Source organism: Melozone crissalis, unplaced genomic scaffold, assembly GCF_028551555.1.
Source record: "Melozone crissalis strain CALT ecotype California unplaced genomic scaffold, PUWL_Pcris_2 ptg000150l_1, whole genome shotgun sequence".
NCBI classification, from domain to species: Eukaryota; Metazoa; Chordata; class Aves; order Passeriformes; family Passerellidae; genus Melozone; species Melozone crissalis.
Genome location: NW_026535921.1, coordinates 535,802 through 552,573, shown reverse-complemented (window position 1 = coordinate 552,573; position 16,772 = coordinate 535,802). Strand labels below are relative to the sequence as shown.

General features: G+C 57.6%; 1 protein-coding gene across 5 annotated transcripts in view; it reads left to right on the top strand.

Annotated features, from left to right (window-relative positions):
• The window catches only part of DTNB (dystrobrevin beta), a 155,666-nt gene extending 140,955 nt beyond the window's left edge, over positions 1 to 14,711 (top strand). For 3 of the 5 annotated variants that reach the window (XM_054293482.1, XM_054293487.1, XM_054293486.1), the window contains 4 exons: positions 2,090 to 2,179; positions 5,798 to 5,851; positions 11,350 to 11,383; positions 14,476 to 14,711. In XM_054293482.1, coding sequence (XP_054149457.1) covers positions 2,090 to 2,179; positions 5,798 to 5,851; positions 11,350 to 11,354 — 149 coding nt within the window. In that variant the 3' untranslated portion in view covers positions 11,355 to 11,383; positions 14,476 to 14,711. Of the gene's footprint in view, positions 1 to 2,089; positions 2,180 to 5,797; positions 5,852 to 11,349; positions 11,384 to 14,437 lie in introns of all 5 variants that reach the window. The other 2 variants (XM_054293485.1, XM_054293483.1) reach the window with 2 other exon arrangements.
• Positions 14,712 to 16,772: the final 2,061 nt, after the last annotated feature.

The window sequence follows — 16,772 nt, the reverse complement described above, 5'->3', positions numbered from 1 at the left end:
GTGACCAGGGCACTGTCACTGTCACAGGGTGACCAGGGCACTGCTGCTGTCCAGGGTGACCAGGGCACTGCTGTCCCCCAGGGTGACCAGGGCACTGTCACTGTCACAGGGTGACCAGGGCACTGCTGTCCAGCAGGGTGACCAGGTCACTGTCACTGTCACAGGGTGACCAGGTCCCTGCTGCTGTCCAGCAGGGTGACCAGGGCACTGTCACTCTCACAGGGTGACCAGGACACTGCTGCTGCCCAGGGTGACCAGGGCACTGCTGCTGCTGCCCAGGGTGACCAGGTCACTGTCACTGTCACAGGGTGACCAGGTCCCTGCTGCTGTCCAGCAGGGTGACCAGGACACTGTCACTGTCACAGGGTGACCAGGTCCCTGCTGCTGTCCAGGGTGACCAGGGCACTGTCACTGTCACAGGGTGACCAGGTCCCTGCTGCTGTCCAGCAGGGTGACCAGGGCGTGTCCAGGCAGCTCAGGGTCACCAGGGCCAGCACAGAGCCCTCTGAGGAAGAGGATTCCTTCCTCCAGGAAGGGGGAGAATTCCAACGTTTGATCCCACTCGGAGCTCACAGCCCTGAGGGTGGGAGGAGCAGCCGGGGGCTGTCACTGCCACTGTCCCAGGGCATGGGGCACACAGGGCTGTTCCAGAGTGAATCCATCTCCCCTGAAATAGGAGTCTCTTCGAGCCAGGTCTCATAAGCTTTTGAAGATTTATTTCACATCCAAGATAGCTCAGCTACCTTAGAAGGCATGAAATCAGCAGGATAGTTTTTGTGGCACTGTTAGAAACAAAAAAGTTTTAATAAAATGCAAAATAATAAGCTCTTGACAGAGAAAAACTAATCTAAGTGCAAAAACCCCTCGTGCCCCTGGTAAAACACCTCATAAAAGCTGTTAGTTTCTTTGTTCTCTTCTTCTAGTAAATTGCTCAGACAGGACTTTTCAGCTCCTGTCCAATTAACTATCCTTAAGTTTAAAATTAAGTCCCCCAAGCCCTATAAAACACCTTTTACACCTAATCAAAAATAAAAACTCCTAAACTTATTTCCTTTTTAAAAAGACAAAAGATAGTTTTGTCACTCCATCAACAAAAAACACATTCCTGTACTGCCCTGCTTTGGGAGCCAGCTCAGGTGGGGACAGGGGACACTGGGGGCGGTGGCAGTGCAGCCCCTGTTCATGCTGTGTGTGCCACTGTCACTGTCACTGCCACTGTCATTGTCAGTGTCACAGGTTATGAGGGCATGGGGCACAAGGGACTGGTCCAGGGTAAATGTCCTGCATCTCCCCTGCTTTGGGAGCCAGCCCAGGTGGGGACAGTGAGGCTGAGGTGGGGACAGAGGCCCCTGGGCAGTGGCAGTGCAGCCCCTGCTGATGCCATCTGTGTCACTGCCACTGCCACTGTCACTGTCACTGTGTCACTGTCACTGTCTCAGGGTGATCAGGGCATGGGGCAGAGGCAGTTCCAGGGTGAATCTCCATCTCCATGTCCACTGCTTGGGGAGCCAGCCCAGGTGGGGACAGTGAGGCTGAGGTGGGGACAGAGACCCCTGGGCAGTGGCAGTGCAGCTCCTGCTGATGCTGTGTGCCCCTGTCCCTGTCACTGTCCCTGTCCCTGCCACTGTCACTGTCACTGTCACTGCCAAGGGTGACCAGGGCATGAGGCAGGGGCTATTCCAGGGTGAATTTCCATCATCTCCCCTGCTTTGGGAATCAGCCCAAGGTGGGGACAGGGGACACTGGGGGCAGTGGCAGTGCAGCCCCTGCTGATGCTGTGTGTGTCCCTGTCACTGTGTGATTAGGGCATGGGGCACACGGGGCTGTTCCAGACCCATCTCCCCAGCTCTGGGGGGCCCCCAGGTGGGGACAGGGGACCCTGGGGGCAGTGCCAGTGCAGCCCCTGCTGATGCTGTGTGTGCCATTGTCACAGGGTCACCAGGGCATGGGGCACACAGGGCTGTTCCAGTTCCATCTCCCCTGCTTTGGGGCCAGGTGGTGACAGTGAGACTGAATTGGGGACAGGGGACCCTGGGGGCAGTGCCAGTGGCAGTGCAGCCCCTGCTGACCCTCTGTGTGTCCCTGCCAGGTACGAGGAGGAACCTGCGCAATGACCTGCTGGTGGCAGCTGACTCCATCACCAACACCATGTCCTCGCTGGTGAAGGAGCTGCACTCAGGTAAGGGCTGAGCCACAGCTTGGAGATTTGGCCCTAGATTTGTCTTCTGTCAAAACTGTTTTTCTATTAACTGTTATTTCTGTTCTGTTGTTTTCTGTAATGTGAGGTTGCATGTCCACGTTCTCAGTGAAAAATCACTTTTACACCCAGCACCACTCCCTGGGCCGTGCTGGGTGATGATCTAATGACACAGTCACAAGGCAGAGCAGGTTTTTGGGGTGAGGTCCCCAGATTCCTGCAGTACCTGGGCAGCAGGTGAGACCCTCTGCAGTGCCTCCCCATCAGATGATGCAACCACATCTCAATAACCATACAGGAGGCCAATTTCATCCCTTGTGGTTAAACAATGACATGGAAAACAGATAATTACTCCCTCTGAGCCTGTTCCCCATGCCAGGGGAGCTGAACACCCCTCTGGGGCTGGGGCAGCTCCTGCCTCTCCCAAGCAAGTGTCCCCTGGCCCTTGTCAGCAGCAGGGCTGGGACCATGGAGCGCTCCAGCACTAAATCCTGCTTCCAGGGGGGATTTCTGCATGGAAGGAAAGGGCTGGCAGGCTCTGAGAGGGCTCTCCAGGGTTGGCAGGCTCTGAGAGGGGGTCTCCAGGGTGCAGTCCCATCCCTGGATGTGCCCAGGGACAGACTGAACTCAGTGCTCTGGGCTGGTGACAAACAGGGGAGCAGTCACAGCTTGGACTCTGTGGAGGCCCTTGGGCAAGGTGAAGGTGCTGTGGTTCTGTTCTGGGCTGGTTTTGGTGCTGAGGAAGAAGAGAGGTGCCCTGTGTGTGTTCCTGCCCTTTTCCAAGGTGAAGGTGCTGTGGTTCTGGTTCTGTTCTGGGCTGGTTTTGGTGCTGAGGAAGAACAGAAATGTCCTGTGTCTGTCCCTGCTCCCCGCTGGAGCCAGCACCAAATTCCCCACTCATTTTGGGTGACCCACGAGGCTCTGCCATGGTGGTGGTGGAGCCTGCAGGGATGAACAGGGGGGTGTCACTGCCCAGCAGTAAATCCCCCTCCAGCCCCATGTCCTGGCAGCAGAGACAGCTCCAGTTAATAAGTTGTCCATGGATGACACAGCACCAGCAGGGCCGTGCCAAGGCCACCAGCTCCCCCATAAATCACCTCAGCTCTGCCCCCGAGGCTCAAACACAGAGAGCAAACCTCTGCCCAGGGTCTGCACTCGTCCCTTTTTGCTTTCCAGAGCACAGGGAGTGTTGTAGAATCACAGAATTGTGGAACGGCCTGAGTCAGAGCCACAGGGATCCAGCTGCTGACCCTGCCCGGGACACCCCAACAATCCCATCCTGTGCCTGAGGGCATTGCCCACAGCTTTCCCTGATCTCCATCCCAAACCCCCTGACACAGCTGCAGCCACCCCCAGGGTCCGTGCCAGGGCCCTCCAAAGCTGTGTGGCTCACCAGGGAGCGGGAACGGAATGAGAATGGAGCTGCTGACAGGCTCGTGCTGGAGGAGATGCAGGGAGCAGGGAAGGCTCCCCTGGAAGTGTCTGCGATGGTGTCATTTGTGCAAATGAGGAAGAGCATGAGTTATCCTCAGCTGATGGAGCCAGCAGGATTTCACACGTCGTGTCCCGAGGGGAGCTGTGGGAACAGACAGCTCCTGCAGCGTGGGGAGGGCTGGGATCCAGGGGGGCTGCAGCTCCTTCCCTTCCCTTCCCTTCCCTTCCCTTCCCTTCCCTTCCCTTCCCTTCCCTTCCCTTCCCGGAACATTTGGGCAGCGCTGCCAGGGATGCCCAGGGTGGGATTGTTGGGGGTCTGGGCAGGGGCAGGGTTTGGACTCATGCACCTGGGGGTCTCTTCCAGCTCAGGATATTCCATGATTCTGTGATGGAGCTGTGGAGTCACAGAATCACAAAATCATTGAGTGTGAAAAAGATCTCTAAGCCCCTGAGTTCAACTGTTCCCCCAACACTGCCAAGGCCACCATTGCCCCGTGTCCCCAGGTGGGACAGCCACAGCAGAGTGCCACATCCACACCACAGTGCCACACCAAAGTGCCACAGCCACACCCAAGTGCCACAGCCACTCCAGAGTGCCACAGCCACACCAGAGTGCCACAGCCACACCAGAGTGTCACATCCACTCCAAAGTGCCACAGCCACACCAAAGTGCCACATCCACTCCAGAGTGCCACAGCCACACCAGAGTGTCACACCCAAAGTGCCACAGCCACACCAGAGTGCCACAGCCACACCAGAGTGTCACATCCAAAGTGCCACAGCCACTCCAAAGTGCCTCTCTCACGCTCCCAGTGCTGCTGGGCAAACGCTGATCCATTTTTACTCCATTTCTACTCCATTCTTGCTCCATCTGAGCTCCAAAGGAGCAAATTCAAGAGGTGCTGCACTGCAGGGAGCCGAGGCAGTGCTGGCTGTTCCTGACCCCACACTGAGCTCCAGGTCCCAGTTTTGGTTATTCCAGAGCTGCCTGATCTCCTCAGCTCTCCCTTCAAGGACCCTCTGGAGCTGTGTGACCCCCATGTGCCACCATGCTGCTCTCAAAGCCACCAAGGATGTGTCTGTGAGGTCCCCTCTGGTCACACCCACCCCAAACACCTCTGGTTCTGCAGCTGCTTTGTTTCTCCAGCTGCTGTAGCCAATCTGAAATGAGTGTTTGGGTGACTTCAGCTGATGCTTCAGGTTTAGATAGCAAATATTTGTCCAACATGACCCCCCAAAAAAACATTTCCCACCTGTTTGGTTGGTGGTTTTGGCCAAAACCAGTGGGTGTTTGGCCAATCCCAAGAGATATTCAAATATCAGGCACATTTATGGATCGTCCCCAAATAATCTTTATATTCCTGTGGGTGTCTGGGAACAGTGGGTTCCTCACCTTCCCAAGGCATCTTCTGAGCCTCAAGGATTGGAGAGACTTGGCTCTATGTACATGACCTATTGTGTCAAATTTGATTTATTTAATTTATCTTTAAATTTAATGATTTAATTAATTTTAATTTAATTTAATTAAATATATAATATAATATAATATAATATAATATAATATAATATAATATAATATTTATATATTATTATATATAACTTATTATATCTAATATAATATTTATATATAACATACAATTATACATAATGTATAATATTTATATGTCTATATATTATATATAATTTATTGTTTCTAATATTTATAAAATATATAATATATAAATATTTAATATTTAATTAATTTAATTTAATTAATTCCTCTGCAAATTTAATTAATGCAGGGGAAAATCAATGTTTAATTGAAGATGTTCCTCCTTATCACAGTAAATTCAAAAATCAGACCTCATGGTGCAACCATGCTTCTTTAGTTCAGCCTGCATTTGATATTCCCCTCCAGTTACCACATAAAATATAATAAAATTATATTTATTATATTTTTAAAATAATAAAAATAAATAAATAAATAAAATAAAAACCCTGAAGGGGTTCAAAGGCCCTGTGGATGTGGCACTTGGGGACATGGGGCACTGGTGGCCTTGGGAACTGGGGAGACAAGTGGACTCGATGATCTGAGGGATTTTCCACCCCCAACAATTCCACAATTGCCTCTCTCCTCTCACCCCCCTGTCTCATGTCTGTTTTTCCTCTTTGTGTTTTTTCCTGAAGCAGAGGAAGAAGACGAGGAAGAAACAGAGAAGCTGCAGAATGGAAAGGATCGAGGTGAGGGGACAAACCTGTCTGAGAGCTCTGCAGCGTTTTCTGATCGCTCCTCTGGGGCTTCACTGGCTCCCTTCGCACCCCAAGGGGGCCTCTGGGTGCAGGTGGATGTCCCTGGGTGCAGGTGGATGTCCCTGGGTGCAGGTGGATGTCCCTGGGTGCAGGTGGCTCTGGGTGCAGGTGGATGTCCCCAGGTGCAGGTGGATGTCCCCGGGTGCAGGTGGATGTCCCTGGGTGCAGGTGGATGGCTCTGGGTGCAGGTGGATGTCCCTGGGTGCAGGTGGATGGCCCTGGGTGCAGGTGGATGTCCCTGGGTGCAGGTGGCTCTGGGTGCAGGTGGCTCTGGGTGCAGGTGGATGTCCCTGGGTGCAGGTGGCTCTGGGTGCAGGTGGATGGCTCTGGGTGCAGGTGGCTCTGGGTGCAGGTGGATGTCCCTGGGTGCAGGTGGATGTCCCCAGGTGCAGGTGGATGTCCCTGGGTGCAGGTGGATGTCCCTGGGTGCAGGTGGATAGCCCTGGGTGCAGGTGGATGGCTCTGGGTGCAGGTGGATGGCTCTGGGTGCAGGTGGATGTCCCTGGGTGCAGGTGGCTCTGGGTGCAGGTGGCTCTGGGTGCAGGTGGATGGCTCTGGGTGCAGGTGGCTCTGGGTGCAGGTGGATGTCCCCGGGTGCAGGTGGATGTCCCTGGGTGCAGGTGGATGGCTCTGGGTGCAGGTGGATGTCCCCGGGTGCAGGTGGATGTCCCTGGGTGCAGGTGGATGGCTCTGGGTGCAGGTGGATGTCCCCGGGTGCAGGTGGATGTCCCTGGGTGCAGGTGGATGGCTCTGGGTGCAGGTGGATGGCTCTGGGTGCAGGTGGATAGCCCTGGGTGCAGGTGGCTCTGGGTGCAGGTGGATGTCCCTGGGTGCAGGTGGATGGCTCTGGGTGCAGGTGGATGGATCTGGGTGCAGGTGGATGTCCCCAGGTGCAGGTGGATGGCTCTGGGTGCAGGTGGATGGCTCTGGGTGCAGGTGGATGTCCCTGGGTGCAGGTGGATAGCCCTGGGTGCAGGTGGATGTCCCCGGGTGCAGGTGGATGGCTCTGGGTGCAGGTGGATGGCCCTGGGTGCAGGTGGCTCTGGGTGCAGGTGGATGTCCCTGGGTGCAGGTGGATGGCTCCGGGTGCAGGTGGATGTCCCTGGGTGCAGGTGGATGTCCCTGGGTGCAGGTGGATGGCTCCGGGTGCAGGTGGATGTCCCTGGGTGCAGGTGGATGTCCCCAGGTGCAGGTGGATGTCCCCGGGTGCAGGTGGATGGCCCTGGGTGCAGGTGGATGTCCCCGGGTGCAGGTGGATGGATCTGGATGCAGGTGGATGGATCTGGGTGCAGGTGGATGTCCCTGGGTGCAGGTGGATGGCCCTGGATCAGGTGGATGGCCCTGGGTGCAGGTGGATGGCCCTGGGTGCAGGTGCCCCTGGGGATCCATCCCATGGTGACCTTGGCAGGACAAGTGTCCCTGTGCCCCTGGGGATCCATCCCATGGTGACCTTGGCAGGACAAGTGTCCCTGTGCCCCTGGGGATCCATCCCATGGTGACCCTGGCAGGACAAGTGTCCCTGTGCCAATGGGCATCCATCCCATGGTGACCCTGGCAGGACAAGTGTCCCTGTGCCAATGGGCATCCATCCCATGGTGACCCTGGCAGGACAAGTGTCCCTGTGCCCCTGGGGATCCATCCCATGGTGACCCTGGCAGGACAAGTGTCCCTGTGCCCCTGGGGATCCATCCCATGGTGACCCTGGCAGGACAAGTGTCCCTGTGCCCCTGGGGATCCATCCCATGGTGACCCTGGCAGGACAAGTGTCCCTGTGCCCCTGGGGATCCATCCCATGGTGACCCTGGCAGGACAAGTGTCCCTGTGCCAATGGGGATCCATCCCTTGGTGACCTTGGCAGGACAAGTGTCCCTGTGCCAATGGGGATCCATCCCATGGTGACCCTGGCAGGACAAGTGTCCCTGTGCCAATGGGGATCCATCCCATGGTGACCTCGGCAGGACAAGTGTCCCTGTGCCAATGGGGATCCATCCCATGGTGACCCTGGCAGGACAAGTGTCCCTGTGCCAATGGGGATCCATCCCATGGTGACCTCGGCAGGACAAGTGTCCCTGTGCCAATGGGGATCCCGGAGGCAGCGCCACCAGTGTCTCAGGAGGTCCCTCCCTGTCACCGCTGTGTCCCTGGTGCCCCAGGCTCTCCCCCTGTGCTGAGGAGCCCGTGTCCATCCCAGGAGTTCTCCCAGAGCTGGGAGGGATCCTGGTGGCCTCAGGGTTGTCAGGGCAGCCCGAGGGAGGCAGTGCCAGCATCTGCTCCTCTCCTCACGCTCCAGGAGCCACCAGGAGGCTCCTCCCAGGGCCAGGACCTCCCTCAGGGCTCTCCTGCCTCCTGCTCTGGACGTTCCAAGCCCAAACAGAGGAACAGCCTTGGCCGGGTGTGAATCAGCCCCGGCGTTTGTCTCGCTCGAGCCAAACCCCACTGCAGCATCCACAGAGCAGGCTTTGGAGGCTGCTTTTGTTACACACACGTTTCCTGCTGGCTCAGCTGCTGCGGCGTCGCTCCCCGCACAGCTCATTGCCCTGGGCTTTCCCACCCCTGCCTCGTGCCGGGCACCCAGGTGTTTGGAACCGCTCTGTTCCTCTGCCCACCCATGGCTGAGCGCGGTGGGGAGTTGGATTTTGGCTCAAACAGGAGTTTTTCAGAGCAGAACCAGCTCTCAGGACCCTCTCTGCCCCAGAACATTCCTCATCACTGGAATATTTGAGATGCTTAGCAGATGATCCGCGCGGCTTTTTCCAAATATGCATTGTGTCTGGCATGGGAAACGGGGCAGGGGGAGGCTGAGGCACGGCAGATGGTGGATGGAGCAGGGATGGAGCACAAACTCTCCCCAGTTACTCCAGCCCAGACGTGTCCAAGAGCAGAGCCGGGTCCAAGAGCAGAGCCGGGTCCAAGAGCCTCGGTGTGGAATGTAAATACTGTCCCTGCCAGGGAAAAAAGCACTTTATTGCAGTCCCAGAGCCGGTGAGGTCAGCCTCTGGCAGGGAGATCCAGGAATGATCAATGTGGAGCTGCAGGGGCTGGGGGACAGCAGGGAGGGATGACACCAGAGCCAGGTCACCTGCAGGGAGCTGTGGCCAGGGGGCTGCAGGGCTGGGGAGCCCCAGGTTCAGCTCTGGCAGCAGCCCTGGTCCAGCAGTGTTCTCATTTTGGGGTGAACAAGAGGAAAAAGCAGCTCAGGGGGTCCCCAGCCCCTGCACCCCACCAAAACCAAGGCAGGGGCTGGTCCTCACTGCCATAGATTTAGAGAATCACCCCAGAGTGGTTTGGATGGGGAAGGGACCTCAGAGCCCACCCAGTGCCACCCCTGCCATGCCAGGGACTCTTCCACTGTGCCAGGCTGCTCCCAGAACCCAGCCTGGCCTTGGGCACTGCCAGGGAGCCAGGGGCGCTTCTCTGGGCACCCAGGGCCTGCCCACCCTCCCAGGGAACAATTCCTGCCCAATATCTATTCCTAATCGACCTTGTTTTGATTTAAAGCCACTCCTAGGGACAGCATCATCATTGGGCTTCCTCACGAGTTTCTCCACGTGGTTATTTCCTATTTCTCTGCTGTGTTTTTGTTTTATTCCCAATTAATGAACCCCAGCACCCCCTCCCTGCTGGAGAGGCTGACCTTCAGTGGAGCAGGGCTGGATTTGGGGGATGAAATCCTGCATGAGGAGGATTTGTTGCACACACGTTTCCCGCTTTGGTTTGTGTCACAAATCCCACTCAGTGCATGCCCTGTGGTTTGGGATCCCAGAGCAGTGTCCCCAGAGGTGTCCCCGGGGTCTCCAGGCTCTGGGGGCACAGCTGGGAGCTGGCAGAGCCTCCTCCATATCCCATCCTGGGGCTGGCACAGATGCCACACCATGGCAGCCCAGCCTTGGTGCTGCTCCACGTGGATCCTGGCTCTGTGCATGCACACCTTCCCCTGCCAGGTGTCATCCCAGGTGGGAGCAGCTCTGCCAGGGGCTGGCCAGGTCCTGCTGCTTCTCCCCCAGGCACCACGTTCCTCTTGGTGGCTGGTGTGAACCCAGTGTCACCTGACACTCACCACCACGTCCTTGTCCCTTCCTTGCTGCCCATTTGGGTTTTGTAGCCCTGACACCACTGCAAGGGGGAGCAAGCCCCTGGGTTCTGCTCAGACTGCTGGGAACAGCAGAGTTTTCTGATCCGTCGCATTTCCTGAACAAAAATACCCAGTTTGAAATTCCAGCCCTGGCACAGGGTGCCCACCCTGCATCCCTGGCAGTGCCCAGGGCCAGGCTGGACACTGGCACACCCTGGCACAGTCCCAGGTGTCCCTGCCATGGCAGGGCTGGCACTGGGGGGGCTCTGAGGTCACTCTGGGGTTCCATGGAATGCCCCTGCCCATCCTGGCCAAAGCTGAGCTCCTGCATCCCCCTGTCCCCAGAGGACAGTCCCTGGCATGTTTGGGGTGACACCGAGCTGGCAGAGGTGGCTGTGCCCCTGGGACCTCTCCAGGCTGGAGAAACGCCCTGTGAGACCCTCGTGCAGCTCAGCAGGGGCAGGGCCAAGCCCTGGGAAGGTGCCCAGGTGCCAGGACAGGCTGGCAGGGGCAGCCTGGCACGGGGACACCGAGGTGACCCCGCAGCAGTGACGTGTCCCTGTCAGGCTCTGTGGTTCCTGTGGCACTCCTGGCGAGGAGGGCACAGCCCTGCCCCTGTGCCTGGCACCAGAGAGGCCACCCCGGGCCCAGCTGGGCTGCCCAGGACAGCAGGGACAGGGAGGGACCATGGCAGCCATGGAGGTGGCACCTGCAAGGGCTGAGGGCACCGGGATCAAAGCCCAGAGTGTGAATAACAGGGAAACTGAGGCAGGATCTTTGTTCTCTGTGGTGCCTGGGTGTGTGGTGTTCACAGGGGTCTCAGGGTGAGGGAAGAGGATCTGACTCCATGTTTCAGAAGGCTGACTTTATGATATATATGATATTATTTTATTATATACATTTTATTATATTTTATTATATATATTATATTATTTTATGATATATATTGTATCAAAACTATACTAAAAGAATAGAAGAAAGGATTTCATCAGAGGGCCAGCTAAGAATAGAAAAGGAATGATCACAAAGGCTTGTGGCTCAGACTCTCTGTCTGAGCCAGCTGACTGTGATTGGCCATTAATTAGAAACCACCCCATGAGACCAATCCCAGATGCACCTGTTGCATTCCACAGCAGCAGATAACCATTGTTCACATTTTGTTCCTGAGGCATCTCAGCTTCTCAGGAGGAAAACCCTAAGGAAAGGATTTTCCATAAAACATGTGTGTGACACCTGGGGAGAAGGGGCAGGAATAAAGGGAATTCTGTCCCCCTGCAGCAGTAAGAGCTGAGGACAGATCCTCATTTCGTGGGACTGGAAATGCTCCCCGTGCTAACCTGTCCTTCCCTCTTTGCAGGTTAGGAGGGAGCACAGGCTGGACAGCAGCTCAGGTAAGGATGGACACCTGTCCCACCCCCAGCAGCTCCTGGGGCTCCTGTCCCCCCCTGCTCTTGTCCTGTTTCTGCACCAGGAAGGTCCCTCCTGCCCATCCCTCCACTCAAAAGGATGTTTTCCTCAGAATTATGGAATGGGTTGGGTGGGAAGGGAGCTTAAATCCCATCCAGTGCCACCCCTGTCATGGCAGGGACACCTCCCACTGTCCCAGAATGGTCCAGCCTGGCCTTGGGCACTGCCAGGGATCCAGGGTGGGCACCCTGTGCCAGGGCCTGCCCACCCTGCCAGGGAACAATTCCTCATTCCCAAGATCCCATCCAGCCCTGCCCTCTGGCACTGGGAGCCATTCCCTGGCTCCTGTCCCTCCATCCTTGTCCCCAGTCCCTCTGCAGCTCTCCTGGAGCCCCTTCAGGCCCTGCCAGGGGCTCTGAGCTCTCCCCAGGGTGGGCAAACACCATCGCCCCCATCCCTGACAGCCTTTTCTCCCATTTATTGTCCCTTCTCCCCTTTTATTGTCCCTTCTGTAAGGAGAGGAAACAGGAGCCCGTGGTGATGGGCGCTGTCCAGACAGACCAAAAATACCCTGTCTGCCCCCAGAAAGGCAGGCTGTGAGTTAATAACCAGGCACAACAGACGGACAGACGGACAGACAGACAGACAGGTGCAGGGAGGGGAGGAGGGCAGGGCTGGAGCCTGCAGAGTCTCCAGGGAGATCCTTATCTCCCCCACCTGAAGAGCTGCGAGGAGCAGGCTCGGGTTTCCTCAGCCTCTGGAAGTGTGCCACAATGCCCATCGCCAGTCCCGGTGGGCAGGAGGCAGAAAATCCTGCCTGGATGCACCAGAGGGGACAGCAGGGCATGGGGACAGCAGGACACGGGGACAGCAGGGACATGGGGACAGCAGGGACATGGGGACAGCCAGAGGGGACAGCAGGGCATGGGGACAGCAGGGGATGCACCAGAGGGGACAGCAGGGCATGGGGACAGCAGGGACACGGGGACAGCAGGGACACGGGGACAGCAGGACATGGGGACAGCAGGGCATGGGGACAGCAGGACACGGGGACAGCAGGGACCTTCCTGTGGGACCCCCTCCCTCTCCCTGGGGACGGCAGGCACCAGGCAGGACAAAGCTTCCACCTCTCCCTGATCCCCAGGGGCCAGGAGGGTCAGTTCTGGATGCAGAGCAGGATTCTGTGGGACAGTCCCAGCAGCAGCTCGCACCAAACATCCTCTGCCGAGTGGAAAAAGGGGATTTGCCCTTTTCCCCACCTCCCAGCAGTGCAAGGAGAGAGCCCCAGAGGGGCTCAGGAGCCTTTCTGGCAGCTTTTGCATTAGGAATTCAAGTCCTGCCTGATCTGGGAAACAATCTGGTAACTCAAGAAGGAGTGAAATTGCAGCGCTGGAGGGGGAGGCAGCGCGGGCAGCCACAGAGTGAGGCTGTCCTCACCCCTGAAAGGCTTTGGAGAAAGGGACATGAGTGACCCTGCCACCCCCAGGGCTGGAGGGGACAGGGGGAGCCCCAATTTCCCCCCCTCAGAGCCCAGAGGGGCCTCCAGCACATGAGAGAATGACAGTGAATGAGAGACCATGAGAAACGAGGGAGAGGAACCAGCCAGGCTCCTGGATCCTACAGAAAAATGGGAAAGGACAAAAGGAGAGCAAAAATAACCCATTACACCGTGGTGGCTCTTCCAGCAGGGAGAATTTCCCCATGAAAGGGGGTCAGGCCCTGGCAGGGGCTGCCCAGGGAGGTTTGGGGGTGGCACTCAAGGGACAAGGTGGGGACAAGGTGGGGATTGCACTTGGTGACCCGAGGTTTTCCCTGTCCCCAAGTGCCACAGGGCTTTGAAACCCTCCAGGGATGGAGAATCCAAACCTCCCTGAGCAGTGCCAAGGCCTGAGCCCCCTTTCCATGCGGAAATTCCTCCTGGTGCCCACCCTGAGCCTGCCCTGAGCCCATTTCCCCTTGTCCAGAGCAGCTGCTGCAGGGCAGAGAGCTGGGGGCTCCTCCTGCTGAAAATGACCCCAAACCATCACTGAGTGCCTGGGGAAGGTCATTCCCAGAGATCTGAACTGCAAACAGCTCCAGGCAGAGATTGGTGGAACCTCACAGAGCTCCAGGATCATTCAGGGTGGAAAATCCCTCCCAGTACACCCAGCCCAGCTGTGCCCAATGCCCACCTTGTGCCCAGCCCAGGGCACCCAGTGCCACATCCAGGGGACACCTGCAGGGATGGGCACTGCCAACCTCCCTGGGCAGCCCCTGCCAAGGCCTGAGCACCCTTTCCATGCAGAAATTCCTCCTGGTGTCCACCCTGAGCCTGCCCTGGCCCAGCCTGAGGCCATTCCCCCTTGTCCTGTCCCTGTTCCCTGGCTGTCCCCTCCTGTCAGGGACTTGTGCAGAGCCACAAGGTCCCCCCTGAGCCTCCTTTTCTCCAGGCTGAGCCCCTTCCCAGCTCCCTCAGCCTCTCCTGGGGCTCCATTCCCTTCCCAGCTCCCTCAGCCTCTCCTGGGGCTCCATTCCCTTCCCAGCTCCCTCAGCCTCTCCTGGGGCTCCATTCCCTTCCCAGCTCCCTCAGCCCCTCCTGGGGCTCCATTCCCTCCCCAGCTCCCAGCACTGCTGGCCCTGGGGCTGGGCAGGATTTCTGGGGGATTTCATTGGGATTTCTGGGGGATTTCTATGGGATCTCTGCGGGGTCTCTGTGGGGTCTATGGGATCACTGCAGGATTGCTGTGGGATCTCTGCAGGATCTCTGAGGGATTTCTTCAGGATTTCTGTGGGTTGGGGTCTCTGTGATCTCTGTGGTATCACTGCAGGGTCCATGTGGGCATTCTGCGGGATCTCTGCAGGATTTCTGTGGGATTTCTGCAGTGTCTCTGCAGGGTCTCTGTGGGATTTCTGCAGTGTCTCTGCAGGGTCTCTGTGGGATTTCTGCGGGATCTCTGCAGGATTTCTGGGTGATTTCTGCAGAGTCCCTGCAGGATTTCTGTGGGATCTCTGCAGGGTCTCTGCAGGGTCTCTGTGGGATTTCTGGGTGATTTCTGCAGGATCCCCGCAGACCCTGACGGTGTTCCCGGTGCCGCAGGCTCGGAGGATGCTCCTGCGACCGAGGGACGTCTCCCCCCTCAGAAGAGGCCGTTCCGGCCCATCCATCACCATCGTGCAACTGTGACCGATCTCCACCACCTGGAGCCAGCACCGGGAGCTGTCCCGAGGCCTCTCCTGCCCCTCAGGCCATTGCATGCACCCTCGGTGTGTTCCCGCCCGGCTCAGCCGCTCAGGCAGGCTTAAAAAACAAAAATAACACCTGAAAGGACACTGCTGGTGGCTCTGTGTGCTGCTCCCTGCCAGGGTCCCCCCAACAGAGCTGCTGTCACCCGCACGGGGTCACTGTCACCCCCACGGGGTCACTGCCCCTGGCTCTGTCCCTCCCCGTGCATGGAACAGAGGGGAGCAGCCCCCAGGGTCACCCCTGCACAAAACCTGGGGGGTTCAGCCTTAAAAACCCACCTGGAGCTCCTGCAATGGGGGTTCAGCCTTTCCAAACCCACCTGGAGCTCCTGCAATGGGGGTTCAGCCTTAAAAACCCACCTGGAGCTCCTGCAATGGGGGTTCAGCCTTTCCAAACCCACCTGGAGCTCCTGCAATGGGGGTTCAGCCTTTCCAAACCCACCTGGAGCTCCTGCAATGGGGCTTCAGCCTTAAAAACCCACCTGGAGCTCCTGCAATGGGGCTTCAGCCTTAAAAACCCACCTGGAGCTCCTGCAATGGGGGTTCAGCCTTTCCAAACCCACCTGGAGCTCCTGCAATGGGGCTTCAGCCTTAAAAACCCACCTGGAGCTCCTGCAATGGGGCTTCAGCCTTAAAAACCCACCTGGAGCTCCTGCAATGGGGGTTCAGCCTTTCCAAACCCACCTGGAGCTCCTGCAATGGGGGTTCAGCCTTAAAAACCCACCTGGAGCTCCTGCAATGGGGGTTCAGCCTTTCCAAACCTACCTGGAGCTCCTGCAATGGGGGTTCAGCCTTTCCAAACCCACCTGGAGCTCCTGCAATGGGGGTTCAGCCTTAAAAACCCACCTGGAGCTCCTGCAATGGGGGTTCAGCCTTAAAAACCCACCTGGAGCTCCTGCAGTGGGGGTTCAGCCTTTCCAAACCCACCTGGAGCTCCTGCAATGGGGGTTCAGCCTTAAAAACCCACCTGGAGCTCCTGCAATGGGGGTTCAGCCTTAAAAACCCACCTGGAGCTCCTGCAATGGGGGTTCAGCCTTTCCAAACCCACCTGGAGCTCCTGCAATGGGGGTTCAGCCTTAAAAACCCACCTGGAGCTCCTGCAATGGGGGTTCAGCCTTAAAAACCCACCTGGAGCTCCTGCAATGGGGGTTCAGCCTTTCCAAACCCACCTGGAGCTCCTGCAATGGGGGTTCAGCCTTAAAAACCCACCTGGAGCTCCTGCAATGGGCATTCAGCCTTTCCAAACCCACCTGGAGCTCCTGCAATGGGGGTTCAGCCTTTCCAAACCCACCTGGAGCTCCTGCAATGGGGGTTCAGCCTTAAAAACCCACCTGGAGCTCCTGCAATGGGGGTTCAGCCTTTCCAAACCCACCTGGAGCTCCTGCAATGGGGGTTCAGCCTTTCCAAACCCACCTGGAGCTCCTGCAATGGGGGTTCAGCCTTTCCAAACCCACCTGGAGCTCCTGCAATGGGGGTTCAGCCTTTCCAAACCCACCTGGAGCTCCTGCCCACACCTGGGGGGTTCAGCCCTCACCTGGAGCCAGGTGTGAGGCCACAGCCTCCCAGGTGGGTGGTGGGATGCAGGGGTGGGGCTGTGGTGGGTCACCAAGCTCTGGTGGTCCCAGCCCAAGCAGGGATGGAGGGAGGAGCAGGGCCAGGCTGAGAGGAGCAGCAGCACCAGGAGCTGGGCTCAGTTTGGGTGGAATTCGGGGAAATGAGGGAGCGGGGGTGGCAGAGACCCCCAGCACCCCCAGGTCTGCCCTCTCCTGACGACAGGGACAGGGACAATGAACGCCCTGGTGGCCAGGGACAGGGACAAACACCCTGGTGGACAGGGCCAGGGGCAATAAACACCCTCATGACCAGGGACAGGGACAGGGACAAGGAACACTTTGGTGGCCAGGGACAGGGAAGCAGCTGCAAGCAGGGGAGGGCAGCCAGAAGAACCTGGAGGGAAGAGCAGCTCCAGCTGGGAAAGGGGACAATGATGGGGACAAGGACAGGCATGGGGACAGGGATGGGGATGGGGACAGGGACAGGGATGGGAGCGAGTACAGGGATGGGGATGGGGACAAGGACAGGGATGTGGACAGAGGCAGGGACAGGGACCAGGATGGGAATGGGGACAAGGACAGGGATGGGGATGGGGAT